Below are 22,040 nucleotides of genomic sequence, written 5' to 3' on the forward strand. Positions count from 1 at the left end.
TGGGTGGGGAGCAGTGTCCAGGAGCAGGATGGGTAAATGGGGCTGGGACCAGGAACTTGGGGCAGTGACAGTGTGGGGTTCGGGCCCAGGGCAGAGCCACAGTCCTCTGCTTGCACATCCCTATGATGGGCATCAGTTCGGCAGGCCGTTTAGGATGTGTAAATAACACGACTGTTGAGTTCCGTTCTTATTGTAATTGTAAGAGGTAGTGTGCCACTGATTACTGAATAGCTGTTTAAAGTGCTTGTGTTAGTCTTGAATATTTACACAAGCACCTGATTCTATGCTGTTGGCATTTACAGTGCACTTGGATCTGTGAAGGTCCAAACTATGGTCTTGGCTACACTACAAAACTTTGCTGGCATGACTGTAAGAGCTAAGGGGGTTAATCTTTTCTGATCTTCTGACCACCCTACAATGAGGTAACTGTGCTGGCAAAACCCTAGCAGTGCACACGCATCTATGCTGACCCAAAAAAACTTCTACGGTCTTATCTTGTGTTATTCAGGTAGGTTGTGTCTAGGTCGATAGGAGAGCAAAACTAGCAAAAAAAAAATCCTTTCTGCCAGTATCTATTATGTATTCACTTAGGGGTTGTGCCATCTTAAATATTCTGGCAAAGCTGTACTGTGGTAGGATTACTCAGGGATCCAACGTAGACTTGGCTGGTGGCAGACACCCTCTTCTTGGCTACAGATCAATAGTCTTAGTGTTTTTGAGACCACCAAATTCATATTGACTCATTCTGCACGAAACGCATGGTACCACTCTCTCTGAGCTGGAAACAAGTCTAGAAGAAGTAACATAAAGAGCCCTTATGCTGTATCTGTCTTTCAGAAGTATTTTACAAGCCACCTCACAAACTTCTGGTACAGCTGCATTCTTTCTTAAAACCAAAACGTCTTTGTTAATTCCTCTAGGAGACATTGCAAAGGTCAGTAATAGTAATTGCTTCCCCTCCGAGAAAAGCACAGGGTTTACTTCCATCTCCCCTGTTAATACCTGTTAAATGCTTTGTGTTCAAATGCCATTAATATAAAGATGATACCTGATACTATACTTCCTTCTTATTACAAGTCAGCAGTGCTGTGACCTAACCGCCTTAATGTCAAAAAGAAATAAGTAACAGCCACTACAAGCTGGTTAAAAAGGATTAACCTGTTCTTTTTTTACTGGGTACTTGATGTTACAAACTCAAAATTGAACACTAAGCCAATATTCTACTGAGCTGTGAATTAAATCCTTGTCTAAGGTTGCTGATTCTGGTTCTTGAGTAGGAATCTTTTTCTCTCCTTTCCCATTCATGCCACTGCTGTGATTTTTTTTGCGTTGGTCATTCAAGCCCCATTCCATGTTTTCACATTGGGCATTTTTTTTGCCACCTTTCTGTGGTGAAGCCTTGGAAGGGAGTACAAGGATGCTGTCCAGCTGGCATAACAGATCAAATTGTCCAGAGTTGGTGAGAGTAGGGAATGTGATGATCCTGGTTCCACAGACTCTTTCTTAAAGCACATTATACTTTTTTGCTACTCAAATAGTTGATGAATACTTGGTTTTGTTCCCATCACTAGCCTAAGTGTTCACTGGTACATGCATGCAGAGGTGCGGTGTAAACATTAACACAGAAACTTTGAAAATTAAACAGACTTGTATAGAGTCCTTTAAATTATACCAAATTTAATGCCAGTGTGAAGCCAACCCCTGTTAATTTGAAGCCCAAGAAGGATACTTTACTCTAAAATCAGGCTCCTCGGTTATTAATTCTATTATAAATTATTATTAATAACTGTATATCATTTTGAGCTAGTGGCTCAGGTTATTCTAATAAGTGATATGGTATTTTCATGAAGGTTACATTGAACTTGTACTTATGCCATCTATTAAAAATCTGAAATGCATATTATGCCTTTTGAATCTGAAGACTGTTTTATAATCCAGTTACTAGGAGCTAAGCATTTTTCTTTTGCATGACATTATACTTTCTTTTCCAATGTACTATAAGTGAATTTGATATAACATAATATTCAACAGCTTATAACAGCAAGAGCAAACTCCTTTTCCCTTGTTTCTGTGGTATTTTATTTTGAAGATGAGGTGCGAGTAATGAGGACTCTTAACACTTCCGTGTTTTCTTGCAGAAAGTTCTTGTTGAGCATAGTTTGAATTAATTTTTAGACCCAGTTTCATCATAATTTAAGTTTAATTTAACTCGTATGTGAACACTCTGTTTTATATTACTTGCTTTTAGATCCAGATTTGAATAAGCTGTTTAAGTCTGCTAATCACTCAGTCCTGAGTAGCTAAAAAGTAAATCACAAACTGTAGTACTTGAAAAAAAGATTAATTTTAAACTGACTCCAGCTGGTAATGTCGCAGAATATTTTTCTGATCCAAATAATTTATTGTTTGACATTAGAAATGACAAACAATATAGTGTAAAAGGTGGTTACTTTTGTTTTGAGATTTACTTGTCATAATCATGGTGAGGATTGTGCTTCATGGGTTTGTGCAATTCTTTCAGGATGTAGAAGTCATTTGGAATACCACCAAATTGCATAAACATGTACATTTAATCATCATTGAGATTTAAAATGCCAGATTAGCAAGATCAAACTCAATTTTTTTTCCTTTAATGACAAAGCAGAATTATATTATGTTTGTTTCATTTTCTCATAACTTTTTATGTGCTGGCATGTCAAGTGGCTTATTGTTTATATGCCTGTGCTATTTAGAGGAAGATTTGTGAACTCTGAAACTTCCAAATGAAAAGGAATTTAATATTTTTAGCCGAGACACTATGCTGACATTGATCTGTGAACTACAGTGTAACACCTGGTGCAGTGTAGGATTCGTGTTGTTTGCCCATGCCTTCTGTAGCTGGCAAAGGTGGGTGGAACCCATAGTCCTTTACCCTGGGACATATCAGAGATAAGTACACATCAGTGACCATTCACCTGGTCTTTCTCAAGGAGATAGAAACTGAAATACATTTATAAAATGAACCCGAGTGCTCAAAAGTTCTTTCCATTCGTAAGTAAAGATGTCCATTGAATAAACAGAACTCATTTGAATAATTATCTGCGGATTCTACTCTGAGCTTCTTTTGGCCAAGAGTGTCCGCTAGAAGTTTGCCTACATCCTATATATATGTCTTCATGCCCCTACCGTCCCAAGTTCCTGTCAGATGCTTCTCATCCCCTAGGCATCAAGACCAATGTATGTCTTCCCTCGGTCCCCTTTTTACTGTTGATCCTGAGGAAACTGAGGCAGTGTAATGGATCGTTGACTATATAGCACCAGCCGGGGCCAGGCAGTTCTGGTGCTCAGACTTCATGAAACTCTGTGTTGCCCCTGACCACTTTAGCTGCTTTGTCTAATGTAGCCTTGCTGAACAGTGGAAACATCCAAACCTGGAAACATTATTCCATTTGACAGCCTGGCCAACATCCAGCAAAAATAAATGTTTCAGCTGAAATGCAGAACATTCAGCTTCAAAGTAGGAAAAGACTTGACTAGACTGATTTATGAAATTGTGTGGAAGAGGCTTTCTGTTTGAGATCTGTATATCAGCTGCCTCCCCTGATAGCATCCATCTCAGCTATATTGAGCTATGCACTAGTCATGAAACAATCTAGCCTCATGTATTTATCAGCAGTCTCTGCATATCAGTCCACTATCCTGCCTCGTACTGTATTTTCTTACCTTACGATGGCTAGATTCCTTCCAGGTGCTGTACTTTGTTTTTTCCACTCACTTAGTGACTGCCTTCCTCTTGTCACCTTTCTATTGATGGCTGTCCCCCTTTGAGCCCTTAGCAGTCATTCCCTAAACCAGTGGTCACCAACCAGTAGATTCCAATCCACCGGTAGTTTTGGAGCCTCTTGCGGTAGATCTTGGAGCCTTTTGGAATCGATCCAAGGCTGGGGTGGGGGCCAAGTGCTTGCGTGCATGCACGTGCACGCCCCAGCCCAGCAGGTCAGTGCGTGTGGAAGGGAAGAGGCAGGGGTTAGATCGAGGCCCCCACAGTGAGCGGCAGTGTCACAGAGGCAGGAGCAAGGGTAAGTTGAGTGGGGCTCTGGCTGGGTGGGACTTAGGTGCTGGGGAGGAGCTCCCCCAGATAATTTTTTCTCCCTCTGCCTCAATCTGCCTCCCCCTACCCTCCCCAGAGACTTACCTGCTGTGTGGGGGGTGTGGCAGCAGCACATGGTAGATTTTGGGTTGCTTTTAGTCCCAAAGGAGATCTCCTACATAAAAAGATTGCAGATTGCTGCCCTAAACCATGCATCACTTAAAAACAGTCTTTCTAGCAAACATTGCTTTGGCTTGGAGGGTTAGGAAAGATTCTCCTTGTGGGTTTTCCTTGCACAGTATTTCATAAAGTTAGGATTACTCCCAGGTCTCATTTAAGTTGCTGCCCAAAGTTTGGGGTTCTTATGAACTAATTTTTTTCATTTCAAACTTATCTTTTCCAATTCTCAGTGAACCCTGAGGGAAACAGTTTTTTCGTATAGTTGATGCAATGAGGGCATTGTAATGCTAATTTAAAGAAAAAAAACTGTGGTCTTTGCTGCTGAGATTGAGGTTCAGGCAGAATCCTCTCAGAGGTGATCTAAGTGGATCTCCAAGTTATTCTGAGCTAGCCAAATTAGCCACCGACTTATTTTAGGGCTCAGGCAGCCTCTGCTGGCTGCTTGAGGATTGTCCTTAATTCTGCAATTTGTAAGGCATCTATGTGAAGCTCAGGTCACATATCCACTGTTGTTGTGCCAGGGGGCCACACTCCTCCCCACCCCCACGGTGCCAGGTCAGACTTCCTTACCCCACGCATCTGCCCCCACCTCCTATTCCCCTCTGTTTGGCCAGCTGAGACCTGCCTTGCTAGCCCTGGGTGCCAGATTGGGGCCCGTGGCTAGAATGGGCGCTGCCCAACCAGCTCACTGGGTAAAAATATCAAGTGCTGCTGATCTAGAGCATGTGAGATGTGCCATATTGATGGATCTAGAGGCAAATTGTATAATGGGATTTAGTTGCAAAAGATGCTAATTATTTTGAATAATTGCTGTTCTACTGTGCATGTATAAATATGATACTTTCAGACTTCTGACAGATGCAGAATGGTCTGTGGGGAAAATGGGGAAGTCGCATTGCTTGAGATGAGTTAAAACTATATCTAGCAGAACACTCATGTATTGACACTTAAAAGGCAATCCTGACCTGGCTAGATAGATGACCTTGTAAACTTGTTTTCCATCGCTGTTTTCTTTATTCCATAATTCTATCCACAGTTAGTTTTAGCTCCAAAACTGGTGTGTAAACGTCTGTGCACTGTATGAACAATACGTCTCAACCCTGATTTAGAAGGTCTTTTTCAATAGGCAGAAAAACTACCTAGCTTGTCAAAATGAGTAAGGTATATGTTGGCAGCTCCTAAGAGGCAGACCACCACCAGTCCCTTTATAGCAGGGGCAGGTAATTATTTTGGGTGGAGCACTGCTTAACAAGTTTTGGTGAGCTGTCAAGGGCAGCATGAGTAGTCCTGCCCCTTGACAGTTGCCCCACCCCCTTGTTACTATCTTGGGATGAGAAGTCCAAGCCCTAATCTCTGACCTTTGCCACCAGAAGTGTCTTCTCCTGCTCCCCCCCCCCCTCCAAAATACTCGTTGGGGGAGGAGGAGGGGGGCTTGCCATTTTAGAACCATAAAGAAACCAAATCATACACTAAAAGTCAACCACCTGCTATGGCATGTTTAAATTTTATTACAAAAATATTTTTGCCGTGACTTTTTTGCATACCGTATATAGAGGTAATTGCATAACAACTCAAAAATAAATGCTTAGTTTCTTAAATTCTTATATTCTGTGAGTGGTGGGGTGTTGGTGTGGGTGTATGGTAGGATGTGGGGAGTTTGTGAGGGGGTGTGCGCAGGGGGATTGGGTATGTTGGGGGTTGTGTATATGTGGGGAGCTTGTGGGGGCAGGGTGTGGGTGTGAGGGAAGGTAGGGCGTATGGGGACCCCTGCATCTCTCCAATGGTGCAGCAGCAGGCAGGACACTCAGGGCACAGGGGCCTGGCAGGGCATGGCTCCGGCCAGTGCTGTACATTGCAGCAAGGGGTGCAGCCTCCCTTGGGTCACCTGTATCACCGGTGCTCCCTGCCATTCGCACACAGCCCTTGCACTTGCCAGGCACGGGAAGGAAGCCCCACATGCTGGAGCTGGCTGCCTTTCCTGTTGGGGCTACAATAGCATACTGTATGTTGAGTGGCTGCATTACTCCCAGTCTTCAGCAGCGCCCGTAATGCACGCTAATCATACAGGTTATCTTCTGTGACGTAAAAATGCTGTATACCAGTGATCCACAGTATCAAACAAATGTTATTTTTTTATTAAACTTAGTTAAATTTGGCATCTCTAAAACAAAACCCATATTAAAGCCTATAAGTTGTTCTTTAAATGTGAAAAAAAACCCACATGCTTGCAAAAGTATTTGCAATATTTTATTTCAAAGTTTCGTGTTCCTTCAGCGTGTAATTTCAGGAATCTGGGAATTTTCATAAGACTAAGGTTTCGAAGCCAAAGTAGAACTCTTATTTCTTCCACCCACAGTCACCCAAAATGAATCCATTCTGGTTTTTATACTGAGTCCGTATATCCTGGTGTAGTATTTGAAAATATAGTTTGTGCTGTGTGGGCATGCAAAATGGAAGTTGTTTACATTGATTATTGTCACAGTATTTTGATTCACTCTTCGGGGTGCCAGCTCGTGTTGTTTGATTTCAGTGATTATACAATACAGCTGCTGGCTCAGTTCAGATGGAAAGCAAATTGATTGTATTGCCAAGTAGATATTTATACTTTTCTCATAAATATTTTTTGCATGACCTGTAGTAAAGCACAACTGCCTTCGGTAAGCTGCCAAACTAGAGAAGATAGCATGTGCTTTGGATCTTGTTAAGGGTGGCTTTGTGTTGGAGTCGTGTGTAAAACTGTGGCGCCTCTCCTCTTCCATCTGTCTGGTACAGTAGTTCCAAGGTTGCTGTTGCCATGATGGCACTGGCCAGTCACTCATGTGGTTTGTGTTCAATCTCCTGTGTGCTTTGAATAAACCACTTCAACTCTTGGGGCCCCAGTTCCCCAGTCCATTTGTCCCTGCTCTGGAATAAGTATTGTAAGACTCTTTGCTTTTTTTTCTCTCCCATGACTCGAATTTTTTTTGTAAATGTGTCCATTCAGCACTATGGAAGTCACTTAGGGTCGGTTCATAGTTTTTTTGGGAGGTATGTCTGCCACTTGTGGACCGAGTAACACACGGTTAAATGTTTAAATAACCTATGTTACACCCTTTCCAGGGCCTAAATACTCATTTTGAAGTTTCTGTGTGATGCGGCCGTGTTGATGTTCTGAAGGAAGGTGCAGTGATTTGCCATGAGTAAGCAGACCCCAGGAAACCTATTTTTACATTATTGAATAGACAGGGTTAACAAATCACAACCCTATCTGAGGGGTGATTTAATATTCCATTAAACTGTATAGAAGGTGAAAGGAAAAAATTACGAACCCTCAGCCTTTGAGAGTTTTGCTTAACCTTCTCTGTGGAAACTGTGTGTTGTCGAGACTGGCAGATTATAGCGTGTCTTAAGCCTTGAGATCATGACGGTCACTAAGGCATTGTCTCGAATAGGTCAACAGCTGCATTTTTTATGTCGATGATGTACCAGATCATTTTACTGAAGCAGTCCTCAAAACTTGAAACAAAAACCTATCTGTTTGGAGCCTTTCCTCCTATCCCTTGCACTTTTAAGTATTTGTAATGCTTTGAGTGAAGAGTCCTACACTATAAAGTTATGAAATTATGCAGCAATTGTTGTGTTATTTCTTTTAAGTCAGTGTATATTTCACACCAAAACTCATTCGAGCTAGCCATGAAGCTGTGTATACATCTGCTATACAACTTTCAGTATGTTTTATTTTTACAAACAGATTTAAATCCCGAGTGCAGTCTTTATCGTATCTCAGTGGAATTTGACAGCTAGCTTTAATCCTTGGAGAGCTACAGATGCATGTTAAAATTTGCCAGATATTGGAAATGTTCCAGCTTTGGAACAAGAAACTGTCTTTTGCTAGACAGTGGTGCACAACAGGGACACTGATAAGCTTTCAGGCCATAGACCTTCCTGCATCCAAGATTGATGAATAGCTCTGCCTGTAGTGGAATATAATGGAACATTACGGAAATGGCCAGTTCTGGTAGTTTGTGAGCTATTATTTTACAGACATCTTAATGTCTTATGTCTCTAAAACAATAGAATAGATAGTGACTCCGCAGAAAACTTCTCTACAACATACAGTATTACTGTGTTCAGGACTGAGTTCCCTGTACCAAACTTTGCATCGTAGAATGAATGTGACCCTTACATATTTGGGGCATTCTGTCCTAAGCCTTTTTTTAAAATGGACTTGCTACAAATTGTGGCCAATATAGGAATATTTTGAGTGGTAAAATACATATTTTCCTGTTTGCTTAGAGGAAATGTTTACTTTTGCGTATTGATTGTTTTCATGGGCAGATTTTGGGTTTTGGTGAACTTGTGGTCTGCAAGTCTCAAAAGCATTGTGAAAGCAATACTTATGTTTATCATTGAATTTAGTGTATTGTATTCAAATCTAATCTTTTGTGTAGGACTGTTTGTATATCTCAGTGAAAGTTCAAGTACTGGAATTTGCTAAATTAATGTTCTTATCTGTGTACTGATGTATTCAATTTGATGTATACCTTTATGTCCGTTACTGATTGTTCTGTAGGTTTACAAAGCTTGCTTTTATTATAGCTTGCTTTTAGTCATATTTAAAATTTGCAGTTGAAATTGTGGTCAAAATAGTAAAATACTGATTAGTAATGTTAAAAACTGTTGCTCAGTTGTAAGCGTATGTCTGCTTGCAGTACTGAAAGGCTGGTCTTAATTAACATCTTAATTTGAAGGGAGACAGATACCTTGCTGATAAGATTTGGAGATGAGTATAGTTGGTGGAATCGTGATCACATCTGAAGACAGAAATGATGAGAAACCTGGAGATTATTAAAATATTGCAAAATACAAAGCAAAGAATTTCATCTTGAAAAAGTGTAGCTAATGCCTCTTTGAGGAAGAGGAGTATTCTTGAAATACATTTGTTTAGCAGGAGAAGGATGCCTTGGAAGAGGTCATACTGAAAAGGTTTGAGCTGCTAGAGAACAGCAAAACAGAAACATAGATGCAGTTTTGAGCTGGATAGGCAAAAACATCATGTCGTTGAGCAGAGACACTGTGCTTCACTTCCAGTGCTGCACTTGGGCTTCAGTTCTGCTCCTAGGGGAAAAACACGTTTTCTTTAATAGTGCAGGTCCAAGCCTTTTGTTTGGAGTATCGGGTTGTAAAATTGGAGGTGTTTAGGAACAAAAAAAAGCTCTCTGGGTAGAGGACCTGACCTACAAGAAGATCAAATGCTAAATGCATGCAACTTTCAGTGGCTAAGGGAACAAAGCATAGTCCACAAATACTTGAGTGGTGTAAATACAAAGGGGAGAGAACAAATTATACATAATATAAAGTACAGAAATACTGCTCGAAGCAATGGGAGTGAAATTTAATTATGAAGGAGAGTTTAACCTGGTTACAGGGTCATCTTCACAGTGACATGTTATAGGAAGTAAAATAATTAAGCATTAAACATACTGTCAGCACTGTATTATAAGCAAAGTCTGTAGAAGTACATATATTTAAGTTTGCCTGACACTTTCAAACTGAAGCCTGTTTTCAGTTGCTTGTCAGTTTGCCAGACTTTAGCCATTTGGGCTGATACTTTCCATGCTTAATCTCTATCTAATAACTGAATTTTTGGACTGTTTTAGTGAAAAAAAAAAAATCAGTTATACCTATTTTCCTTCTAAGCTCATTCTCAGATGGCTTTCCCAGTGGTAACATGTTTTCCAGATGTTTCATTGAACAGCTCTAGCTCCTCCATGTTTGGGGCAGGAGCTATATGTTTGCTGCCAGATAGTTGCCTTTTGTTGTCCTCATTTAAAATTTATCTGGATTCAGCAATTATGAGCCCCTGAAAATTTCAGCATGCTCAGTAGAGTTTGTTAGAAGCTGTCCATCTGACCATGTTTCATCTCCCATTAAGCTTGCTATGCAGTAACTAGAGTTGGTCAGTGAAGCTGGAAAATGAAGTTTTATAGCAAGTTACTTTTTGTCTTGCCCTTGGGCGTTCTGCTGTTGGTGCCACTGCCTGAGCTAAATGAAAAGTAGGACTTTAAAACAGCAGTGTCCAAGAGAGGAAAACATTCAGGTCACATCTAAGACAAGCAGCTAAAAACTTGCCGCGTACTACTTAGAGTCTCTGATGCGAGCTGTGCCATTAGAACCAGCAGACATCGGAGTGTGCAACTACCTGGAACTACATTTTTCTACAGAGCAGTTTAGGTGGTCAAAAAAGGCTGCCTCTGGCTTGCCTTTGGGAAAGCTCTTGTGGAAGCCCTACAGCATGAGTGCCTGAAAAAGAAGAGATGGGAATCCCATAATAAAGCAGAGGACTCTACAGCATCAGTTACCTGAGAACAACAGCTCCTCTGGAGAGTTATTTTCTTTGGCCATAATTGGTTAATCAGAAGCAAAAAAAAAAAAATAGTGGCCAATGCAGCTCTAGTTACTCTAATATCACATTGTAATGCTGAAGTGATGATGTAGCTGTAATGGTCTAGGAAACATGCAAGATGCCGGATATTGCCCACAAAAATTCTTGCCTCCAGCATCACATGGGATTCTTGCTTCTCCAGAGGCTGATCAGCAAACTAATGTCCGTCTGCAGAGCCCTTGCCAATTCTTTCCCTGTCCCTTCTGACAAGGTGGTGCTTGCTGGTAATTTCTCCCAGGTGGAGGGGAAGGCTTGTTTGCATATCAGCGGGATATGCTTTTGGGGGAGAAGCTCATGAGGAGAGCAGGCAGCATTCACATACTTCATTTAGCCCAAATAGCAGTGGTCACCAGGTGCAGTCCCCCCATGGCCTTTCTTCAAATAGGCAATCTCCTACAGTATAGGTTTACAGTAAGGGTGTGAAAAATGGGCAGTATTTGATTTAGGTTTGGATTCGGCCCAAATCGGGGGCAGTGATTCAATTAGTTGATTTGGATCACTGTCCCCTGATTTGATTTGGCCGAATCTGAAGATTCGATGCTGATTTGGAGAATCAGCAATTCAGATATACGCACAGCTTTAAATGTTTTTTTTTTTTTGTAACTCAAGGTACCAGCACAGCTTGTGATCGCTGCGATGCTGGGGCAGAAGGAGCATCCCTCCATGTGCTCGGCAGCAAACCCGGAAGTGGATATGGATTTCTGATCCACTTTCAGGTCTGCTGCGGAGCATGCAGGGGGCCCTTGCACGCCCCCCCCCCCAGCTCAGCGAATGTCTCTGAATCGATTTGGAGGGTTTCGATTCAATTTGGAGAGATTAAAGGGTCTCCTGATCCTATCTGGATTCGGCGTTTCGGCCGCCAAATCGAATCAGGGACTGAAGCTTTGCACAGCCCTAGTTTGCAGCCTTTAACTCGATGGTGGTGAAACGGCTGTGGCTGTTTGTCAGCTGTGGAGAAGGTAGAGTCAGTTTGAGGCATGGCTTCAAAAGTTTTTGGGGGATCATACGTGATATAACACATGAAATACAAGTTATGGGGCAAGCATGCCATGACAGCCTGGCTCAGGATAAAAGCAAACGGGTACTGGATCTAATACAGAGAACTGTTTGACCCCTCCACTGCTTTCACATGATTTTGTCAGTCAGCTCTAGCTTTACCATTCAACAAACCATACTAGAATATTTTTGGAGAAGGCAGATATTTTTCCAATCATTATACTGCTCCAAAATTGGCCACAAATACACAGTAGCCGCTGGGTCTGGATAATGCTTCCGTTTCCCTTGTGAAGGGTGAGGGTATCATATATGCTTTGTGACTGCAGTTGCTCCCAGGTGGCAGATACTTCATTTTTCTTATTCCACTGAAGAGGCAGTGGCTGATCTGGGTGTTGATGTGATGTGTTGCAGCACCTTGTGGCCTGTCTGGCTGTTCAGGTAGGACTGTTCACTTGGCAGTTTACATGTGGACCACTAATAAGAAAACTGACTACCTGTTGTTATAATAACCTGATAGGTGAGCAACCGCAGAAAGATGTGCAGTAGCACTAACACTCTCACTTGACATTATGCAGCACTATGCGTTTAGGTTTGCAGGGGCGGCAGGTGGAATCACCTTTCCGAGCGCACCTTGGAATATCTCCGTGTCTTCATATAGGAGTGGCTAAACCCTCTCGGCTCCTCCCTAGATTTGTTCAAGGGGCCAGTAGAATAAACCTACAAGCTGTATGATATGGTCTCTGCCAGCAAGTCCCTTATGCCGCTCACTGCGTCAGTCTGGATGTGAGCTGAAGTAAGCATGTGGGCACTGCAGTTGCTGAGGAGCAGGTACTGCAGCCCCTTCGGCTGGTCCTGTACAGCATACAGGAAACTTTCAGCTGCTAGCTGAAGCAGGAAGTGGTGATTGGGTGAAACTCTGCCTTTTTATGTGCTGGATATATATCTGAGCAGAGAGAACTCCCTGCTAACATTTTTTCTTTATTACCCCAGGTTAGCACAGGTGATTGCTGGCTTCCAGGTTATACCCAGGAGTGAATTAGCATTGTATGGTACTTAAGGGTCCAAAGCCATCTAGCTAGGATGAGGGATGATCAACTGAATAATTCCCTTGCTGTGCCTACTGAACAGACAACTGGGAACATGCAGACTTCCTTCCAAGAAGTGAGTGCACATCCTGGGAAAATCCAGGGTGGGAACATCACTTTCTTCAAGACTTCAGGTAGAAGGAGCACCACTTGACAGCAGTGTACCTAGATCTGTGATTCAGCAAGACCATGGCTGCAGACTCCGGGAGCGGTACTGTGAGCTCATCTTCCACCCACTCACTCCTGCTTTCTGCGCACCAAATGCCCCAAACCCCAAGAATAACAGTAATGCAGCAGCTGTTTGGTGCACCCAGCACTCTCTTCCAGTCTTGGGTGTACTACTTGTGCTCAGTGCCATGTGAATGGCAGCACCATTACATGCATTTGATATTTGGCACATGTGGAAGCAGTGACTCTTTCTAGTTCAGTTGGAGTCAGTATAGACACGCCCAGTTTCCAACAAGTGTGTGTGTGTGTGTGCATATGCATTTCAACAGCCATCGTGGGAAGGCAATAAATGAGTTGTCTATGGGTTTTACTGGAGTGTGGAAGCAAACGAAGACAGTGTGCTGTTCCTGGCTGGAGAGTGGGTGGAGGATGTACCAGGTCTCATTGGGTGTATGGAGAGAAAGTTGGGAGGAGTTGTGTGAAAGAAAACACCTTTTTGTACCCTTTAACTTTTTGATTTGTTTTTGCACATACAGAAAAAAAAAAAAAACTGAGTGGAGGTTGGTCGTACTGTCCCAACCTATGTCAGGTTTGCCAGCTTTTCACAGAACAGTTCTACACAGATATTTTTCAGATTTTCTCTTTCCGCTTGTTAGATGCTCGTTGTTTGGTGTACACACTGAAGGTGGTAGGGAAGGATGATATAGGGGGCATTATCCTAAAAGGGAAGTACTGTAAAGATAATAGATCACAGGAACTGGAACTGGAACCCAGGCCACAGAACAGAAGAGAAATTGGGGATGAGATTTTTCAGTTTTTTGACTTGTAAATCAGTTTCCTAAATTAAAGTTGGGGCTTATTGAAAATGACTGAGTAATAAACTACAAAGCTGTTTACTTTGATTGCCCTCAGGAAAGCAGGGGAATGATCAAGTGCCACCCCCATACTCCTCCCGAAAGTGGGACAAGAAGGAGAAGCTAAACAATGCATTTACTGTGTTGTGGGTGACAGTAATAAGACACATGTGGTTGGGAGCCAATATCATGCACTAGTAAGGAGGCGGTGGTGTCAGACTTCAGTAAATAAAGGGATACAAAACTGACACGAACAGCAAGCAGTAAAACTTAAACAACCACAGTTTTCTGCTTGTGTTTTTAAACCGCTTTTATGTGTTAGGGGAAATCATTTTGAAGATGAAGGGGAGGCTGGAGGTAGGAGAATGGCCAAATTAATCCCAGAGGCTGCCGCCTGGTTGAATAGTCTCTTAGGCTGGGCTCTTCTCATTAGCACATGGATACAACCTGCAGCCCCTCCTTCATCTGCCCCAGTCAGTGGTAGAACAGCTCAGCTGCTTACTCCCTTACTAATTATGGGTGGCAGCTGTGCCAGCTTGTTTGGCACAAGAGCCAGGCATGTCGGTGGCTGCACTTGATCAAAAAGGGGAGTAGACCTGACGTTCGAGTGGATGGTAGCAAGAGGCAGCACAGTAGGGCAGGAAGGGCCAGGAGGGGTAGCTCCTGAGCTACAACAAATGCACCCTCTTCCCTCCCTCTGAGCACACAGAAAACCAGTCACAGGGGTGTCGGGCAGCCACGTTTGCCTGCCCTACCAGTACCACCAAGTCTGTCATACTAAAGCAGATGGCACTTGAGACAGCATGTAGGTGCCCAGCACCGTGCACGCCCCCTCCCCGCGCCTGTGCTGCCACCTCAGCCACCTCTCAGGAGGGTTTTTAAAATTTTTTAGAAGTATTTTATTGTTGTTGCTGCTGTTACTCCCGCTAAACCCTCCAGCACACAAGCCAGCCGAATTAAGATGGTACAGCAGACTTCACTCCTGGCTTTCTTGGATTAGAGACCTCGACATGCGTTTATCATAGGTGTTTATTTGTCCCTTCACAAGGAAGGTAGCGGAAGCATCTCAAAAGTGACGTTCAACAAGATTGTACAAAATACCTGAACGTACGTGCCTCTCTGTGACAGGATCCTAGTCGTCTTCTCTTCACCACTTCCTTGATTCATCATTGGCTTTCTCTAACTTTTGTGAACTTCAAAAGTTTTACTTGAAAGACAGACAAATAAAGGCTTTTTTTTTGTACAGCTGGAAACGTTCCAGGGTGACAGGTGTTTGAAAAGAGGTTTTGGATGCATTTTATATTATAAATCTGTTAACCACTGTGCTGGATAGACAGAGTGTTTCAGATTTTGGAGAAAGGAGAAGAAAAAGAGTTGGGGCAAGGAATTGTGAGATGGTTGAATTTGAGGGAGTTGGCTCATCTAGGGCTGAACCAACATCTCTAGTAGGGTTCATCCCAGTTGGTGTGGCAGAGCCTTGGGTTTGTACCAGCGCTGTAGCTTTCCTCTGCAGGAATAAAACACTTAGCTACTCTTACAAGTTAAAAAAAAAAAAAATTGATTTCCTGTTTTTGGTTCAGAAAAATATTGGGTATTTTGCAGATCGTCTGAATATAACTTTTGAACTCTTTATAGTTAATCCATCACGATCATCTTCATGCAGTGTTTCCTCAGATCTGTCGTTACAACAAAATCAATCCAAAACCATTAGTCATAATAGTTACATATTTCATTTTTACATAGTGGAACAAAGCCATTTTATATCTTCTGAGTCATTCTGCATTATCAAGATTTATCACAGCTTGCTGGGACATTTATACAATGATTTTTTTGCAGCACAATTATGCTATTGTTTTTACTCAATATTAAAGTGTATACAAGTTTTGCACCTGCTGTGTTTCTTAGGAATCGTCATGGTGAATTTCTTATGATAAGAATCAGTGTAATTTTTAATGTAATTGCTTACTTCAGTATTTTATCCAGAGTAACATCTAAGCTACAAAAACCCAGTTGTTGGGGCACGGTACAGTGGATTGGCAAGCATGCATCAGAAACTAGTTTTTGGAAATCATCAGAGGACAATCTGTAGGAAAGATGTAAATACTAGAGAGTGACTATATTGGCCAGACATTCTCCTTACCCAACGCGTGAGAAGGTAGTGATTAGTACTGTTTCTGCTGTTGCTTAGACATCCTTTCGCAGCACGTGAAATGCAAGCCGTTTCCTCTTTTTAGTAAGAACATTTTAACATGGTATCTGAAAAACTCTGATAAAAGAAATATTCTATTTTGTACGTTATCTTTACCTTTACGATATGTTTTCACATCTATGACCGTGAAATGGTTTACATGCAACAGTGATAGACTCCCGTGTCTGTACGCGACCAAAGGATGGTTGGGTCTCGCCTGCTCTTCTAACACAGCTCACCTGCAGAGGTCCAACGTTTTTTCAGCCTCTGTGATCGCAGCTAGGAAAGAAGTTGGGGAGGATCGCTGTTTTACAGTCAGTGCAGAAGCAGAAGTTTTAGCCGTCGAAAATAGGGAGGGTGGAGCCAGAACTTGTTTATGGAATGTTTCTTTCCTGCATACACGCAGACGAGTTCCCAGTAGTTGTGACCTTTCTGGGGGGTTTGGGGTTTTTTTTAATTGAGCGAGCGCCTGTTATCATGTCTAACTTCATAGCTTGTGAGAAAACCAAGGCTGGCCTGTCTCCCACAGGTCTGGCCTGGCCTTGTTAACAGATTACAGCATTCCACTTGTTAGTACCAGCCACACAGGAGAAGCTTTTTATTATTACGCTACCAGGCTGTGATAAAGCAGGCAGTCTTTTTATGGTAGTTAAGTCCTCAAAGTGACGGTTCATGTTTTGACGATAAGGAGACAGAGCTCTGGATGTCAACCATAGACTTGGATTTATCTGTAATAGTCAACCGGAGCTTTAAGTCCCCTCCGCAATGACAGGAGCCCTATCTGGAGTGAGGGTTTCCAGAATCTTAAACTGGAGATACTGAGGCCTTTTCCTTCCTCATGAGTCTATGCAGGGTTAACCCCATTGCTATCTGAATAAAAATAGCTATTACGAAGAGGGTGGATGCTTTTTTCTTTTCTTTTCTTTTTTTTGCCCAGTATGTGCACTTTACATGAATATTTTGTGTTTAATTTATAAACTTCAATCGGGGGAGAAGGCAGAAGGGTTAGAAGGCTGAGGAAATAGAAATGCGCTTTAAAGTTTTCATTTAAACTGTGTTGATGATTTTGAGCATTACAGTATGAAATTCCTAGGTTTTGTCTGTCATTATTCTTGCTAATGGAATATTTGGAAAATTAATTTGAAATACAGACATGTCGCAGTGTTTTAAACGGAGCGTAGATAGCCGTGAGAGCTCCAACCTAGACCCTAATTTATAGTTCTTTCAAGGCTTTCTCTTTCTAACTTTCTGTTTCGTGCTCCCCTATATTATGACAGTATGTAGTTGCAGTTTCTAAAGGTGTGCAGAGCACTGTTTGTGTATTCTTCAGCTGACGCCCCTGTAAAGCAAGACCTAGTCCAGTGCTAATTATAGAAGTCTGTAGATTATAAAGCTTCAGTGTAATCCAGATTATACAGTGTTAACATTTTCTCTGCTGATATCAAAGTGTAGAGGACTGGCAGCCTGAACTTGTTGAGAAGGGCTGGGAGGGATAACAGCCTCCGACCTTCAGAGTCCTAAACAGCAGGTCCTTGTATGGCTAAGTCCATATAAGTGTCCACCTGATTGGTTAGACCAGGAGAGATCAGCGCTGTGACAGGTGTTGGAGAAAGCTACACCTGTTTTCCCCATATGCTGATTTAGTGATTGCATTTTTGTGGGAGTTCCAGACACTGTGTGTGGGATACGCAGCACATGCCAAGTAACATGAGAAGGGATTATATCTTGCTAATGATGACCTGTGATCTTTAAGGATTTCGTAGAGTAGAACTGAATTTTGTAGAGTGCTGCATTAATATTCAGAAGTGAAGTTAAGTAGTGTATTTATTGCTTGCTCACATACAGATGCTACGTAAAGCTGGATTTATACATTTATTCGTCTGAAAACTAGAAAATAAAATATATGAAAAAATCATGGGATTGATATTTTTCATTTTAAAATGCTCATTTTTGACCAGAAAGTGAGTCCTACAAATTTACTTGAGAGAGTTCATGAATGTAATTAAAGCTGTGCAGAATATCAGAGCCCAGATTCTGATTCCATGCAGGGGGGTTAGACTGAATCCACTCAAATTTAAGAATATTTTGTCAGTTTGAATTAAAAAGCCCTTTGTCCCCGTCCTTTCTTCAAGCCTTTACATTTACATTTTTAAGTGTATATGAAATTTATATATTTTATATTTTCCTTTTGAAAAAAATCATATTAACAGTCTGTCCCTATATGTACAAAACGTTCCTCTTCTGTTGAAAACAAACAAGAAACAAACTAGCTTGTTCTGTTTTTTAACTGATAAGTATTTAAAAAAAAAAAAAAGACTTTGCAGTGTTCAAGGTCAAGATCGCCAGTTCAAAATCCTACTTTTTGCTAACTAATTTTCAATACCCCTTTTTGTCTGTAATAGTCTGTGCAATACTCATTTTCACATTTATCATATAGAGTAGCTGAAGTTTCTCCCCTATTAACTGATCAACCAGTGCATTAAAAAATTAATTTGGAAGTTTTACTCATTGTCTTTTACAAAATTAACCTTACTGTTTCCACGTGAGAACATACAATCTGAGGCACCAGGTTTGCTGTGTTATTAATACAAAGGCAATGGTTTATTTTGGCGTAACATTGGTTTTACAGAGTGTACTATGAGACCAAGGATTTTTTGTGATATCTTTTATTGGACCGGCAGTATAGTTGGGAGAGCTGCAGGATAACTTGTAGGCTTTAAGTGCCCTTCCTCAGGGTATATTATTATATAAGAAATCGCTGCCCTGAATACTTATGCTGGAAGAGGAAGCACCTGTTTTAATACCACTGGAGACTCAAAAATGTTTAAGTCTTTGTTCAGGCCAGGACACTAGTATCAGACTGCTTAATTACATAAGCAAATACCTGAAACCCCAGGTTTCTCTGGGAGCCAAAGTGGTGCCTCTGAATGGACCTTCTGTCTTGGTGCCCTATGCCCAGCTGGTTTTGGAAATCCAGTCTGCTAAAAGTGGGGTGGCATCTGTGAGAGTATTTATAGTTTCAGTGGCTCTGAATATGATTAACAAAAAGTCTTGGCAAGTTAGTATTATTTGTGTGTGAATTTTCCAATTGTATTTCAGACCTTAAGAAAGAAAGGCCTTAATGGTTGTGAGAGCCCTGATGCTGACGATTACTTTGAGCAAAGTCCACTATCGGAGGACAGATTCAGCAAACTAAATGAAGATAGTGATTTTATTTTCAAGCGAGGCCCTGTAAGTACTTTTATTTTATCTCTACTTTTTATTTGTTGATCCTTTTTATTAACTTCATTATTTAGGCTCTGAACAAGAAAGAACACAGAGGGTGCGACAGCCCAGACCCTGACACTTCATATGTGCTTACACCCCATACAGAAGAAAAATATAAAAAAATTAACGAAGAGTTTGATAATATGATGCGGAATCATAAAATCGCAGTGAGTACTAAAGTATGGCTTGTGCTTTTATCATGTGCATGAGACCTTTCACAATGTTTGCCTATTACCGAATAGCAATCCATAGTAAAGATAAGTTTGTTTAATTGTGTATGTTGTATAAATACCTTTTCTTTGTGTTTGGGTGAATGAGATCGGGGGAAAAAATATGGATGTTACATGATATTTCCATAGAAGTTAAAAGATCTTATTTGGGAGTGGTCTGTAGTTCTTCCTCTGCTCCTGAATTTTAATATTTCTGAGTAATGTTCCTGACACTGAGGAACCCACTTGTGCTTTTTGGTGTAAGACCTGTGTGGAGATCATTCTTTTATTTTATTTTTTTACATTTATTTAGAGCATATTGAATTACAGCAAATGGAAAATAGGTTGCAAACATGAATCAGATCCCATCTTGTGTTATTGCTGGGCTTCCCCTGCACCAGCAAGAAGCAAGTTTCTCTAGCTTTAGCTTAGCTGAGGGACTTCCAGCTGTGGGGTGCCCCATGCACACCCACGGCTGAGACCATTGCTACATACCACGTACCCCTGCATCTAGAAGACAGCAGCTGCTATGATCTTCTAGCCACTGGGATTCATGCCCACAGCCACAGCTGGGAGCTCCGATCAGCTGATGGGGTTCCCACTCCCCAGCCACTAGAGCAGTCTACCCATTCAGATAAAAGCTGGGTAGAAACCAGCTGTAAAGTTTATTACACATTTTCCAGCAATAACTTTTATAGCTGGTTAAACCTCTTTGACGTACAGTAGTTAATTTGCATGTGTAGCCAGTGCAAATTTATTGTGCAGTTAACCAGGTAATTGCATTAATGCATGTAATATGTAGAGGGGGCCTATGGCACTTAGTCACCTTTTGAAAATTTTAACTAGTACATTGTAGTATGATTAGAAGATTGCAGCCTGTTTGGCAGTTATCATATCCAAAAACACACCCATTATGTGGCCTGCACCCTCTCATCAATGCCAACATGATTGCATCCGCTGTCAGTTTTCTAACCAGCTAAGTCTGATGGCTTTGGAGTCTGATGTTGGTGGAGCAGCGTTCTTGAAGAGGATCTGTGGGGGTCCCAAGATTCTCAAAGATTAGGCACCACTTGCTTTAGTTGTAGGTGTACAGTCATAGGCTACTGTACTTTTGGAAGTTAATTGTTGTTTACAGAATTAACTAGTAGGAGCTATTCCAGGGAAAGGAATTCCTCCTAATAAAAATAGTGGTGAGCTCTGCTGTCTTCTTTCACTTGCAGGTCATTTGATCTCTTGTAGTAAGTACAAATGGACTGGTTAAGTTTTGTAGCCTGCACAGAACCCAAGGTAACTGAATGGTGTAATGCAGGGCTGTCCAACTTCTAAGTGGCTAGGGGCTGCACACTGCAAGGTCTACACCAGTGGGGACCAGGCAGTCTCATCTGTTTACCATATGGGCAGCCTCCTATATATGTATATGTGGCCTTGGTCACACCCTCAGCTCCACACTGCACTGCACCACCCCCACGGGCAGTTGTTGTAGCAGCTGGATTGATGAGGGGAGCAGCAGCCAAGCAGGAGTCCACGGGTCACAACTTAACACTTTATGGGCTGCCCGTTGGATAGCCCTGGTGTAGTGCACAAGGATGGTCTCTAGTCCTCCCCCCACCCCCAGGTGATGGAAGTGGTTCCTCTGTTTAGAGCAGCAGGTCCTTTGGAGGAGAATAACAGCAAGCTGTTAGTCTTAATATGCCACATTTGTTTTTTCAACACACTCTTTTATACTTGGAATGCAGGCAATATATTTTTTTTTCTTATTGCTAGTTAAAATCATCTCTAGAATTTGCATCCTTTTGGGCTTGAACTTGAATTGCAGTGGTAGTTCTTCAGACTATCTTAAAACTTGTGATACTCTGACATAATATGTTAGGTCATCTTCTCCAAGTCAAGCTCCCAGAAACCTTCAGGTATGCTCCCTCTGGGTATCCTCCTCTAGCAGAAACATGAGTTTTTGCGGGTGACTTCTGGCTCCCTCGGATGCCAAGAATTCTAGGCCTGGAAGTTCCTGTGAAGAATGAGGATTGCGTTACATTTTTAAGCTTTACCATTTCTTAAATATGTGGTTTAAATTCAAACTGTTACACTTTTGCTTTGATGTCCATGGATCATATGAAAAAAGTAGTCCCTTATTCTTTATGAAAGACTATGTTGATTGTGGTCAAAGGATAGGAACAACCCAACGTCTGGAATAGGTAATCATAATTGACTGCCTACCTTTATATGGCTTGGCAGCCTGAAATATGCATCTTCATTGAGGCAATAAAAGCTGCCATTGTTAAGGGCTTCTACACAGCAAGAAACCTATAAAAGAATATTGATATTCATTGCCTTTCTTACCTTATTTCGTATGCTGAAAGTGCTTACAGTGTATTGTACATCTAAACTTTTAGAAGAAAAATGAGTGCGTTTGTTATGGATATTAAAAAGTTGTGTGAGGTGTCTTCCATATAAATATAAAAATGTCATTCATGCAGCTTGTTGTTAGATAAATGATTAGAACAGAAGAATGATCTCTTAATAGCAGTATTTTTATTTCATTACAGTAGAAGTCAGTGCACCCATCTGTACCAAAAAGTAATGTTCTTTCCCTGTCTTCTAAG

General features: G+C 41.6%; 1 protein-coding gene across 4 annotated transcripts in view; it reads left to right on the forward strand.

Annotated features, from left to right (window-relative positions):
- Positions 1 to 22,040, forward strand: part of MEF2A (myocyte enhancer factor 2A) — a 147,226-nt gene that overhangs the window by 85,916 nt on the left and 39,270 nt on the right. For 2 of the 4 annotated variants that reach the window (XM_019533791.1, XM_019533793.1), the window contains exon 4: positions 19,261 to 19,398. In XM_019533791.1, the coding sequence (XP_019389336.1) occupies positions 19,261 to 19,398 (138 nt within the window). Of the gene's footprint in view, positions 1 to 19,063; positions 19,196 to 19,260; positions 19,399 to 22,040 lie in introns of all 4 variants that reach the window. The other 2 variants (XM_019533792.1, XM_019533794.1) reach the window with 1 other exon arrangement.

This window comes from Crocodylus porosus, unplaced genomic scaffold (assembly GCF_001723895.1).
Source record: "Crocodylus porosus isolate Cpor-Errol unplaced genomic scaffold, CroPor_comp1, whole genome shotgun sequence".
Taxonomy (NCBI): domain Eukaryota; kingdom Metazoa; phylum Chordata; order Crocodylia; family Crocodylidae; genus Crocodylus; species Crocodylus porosus.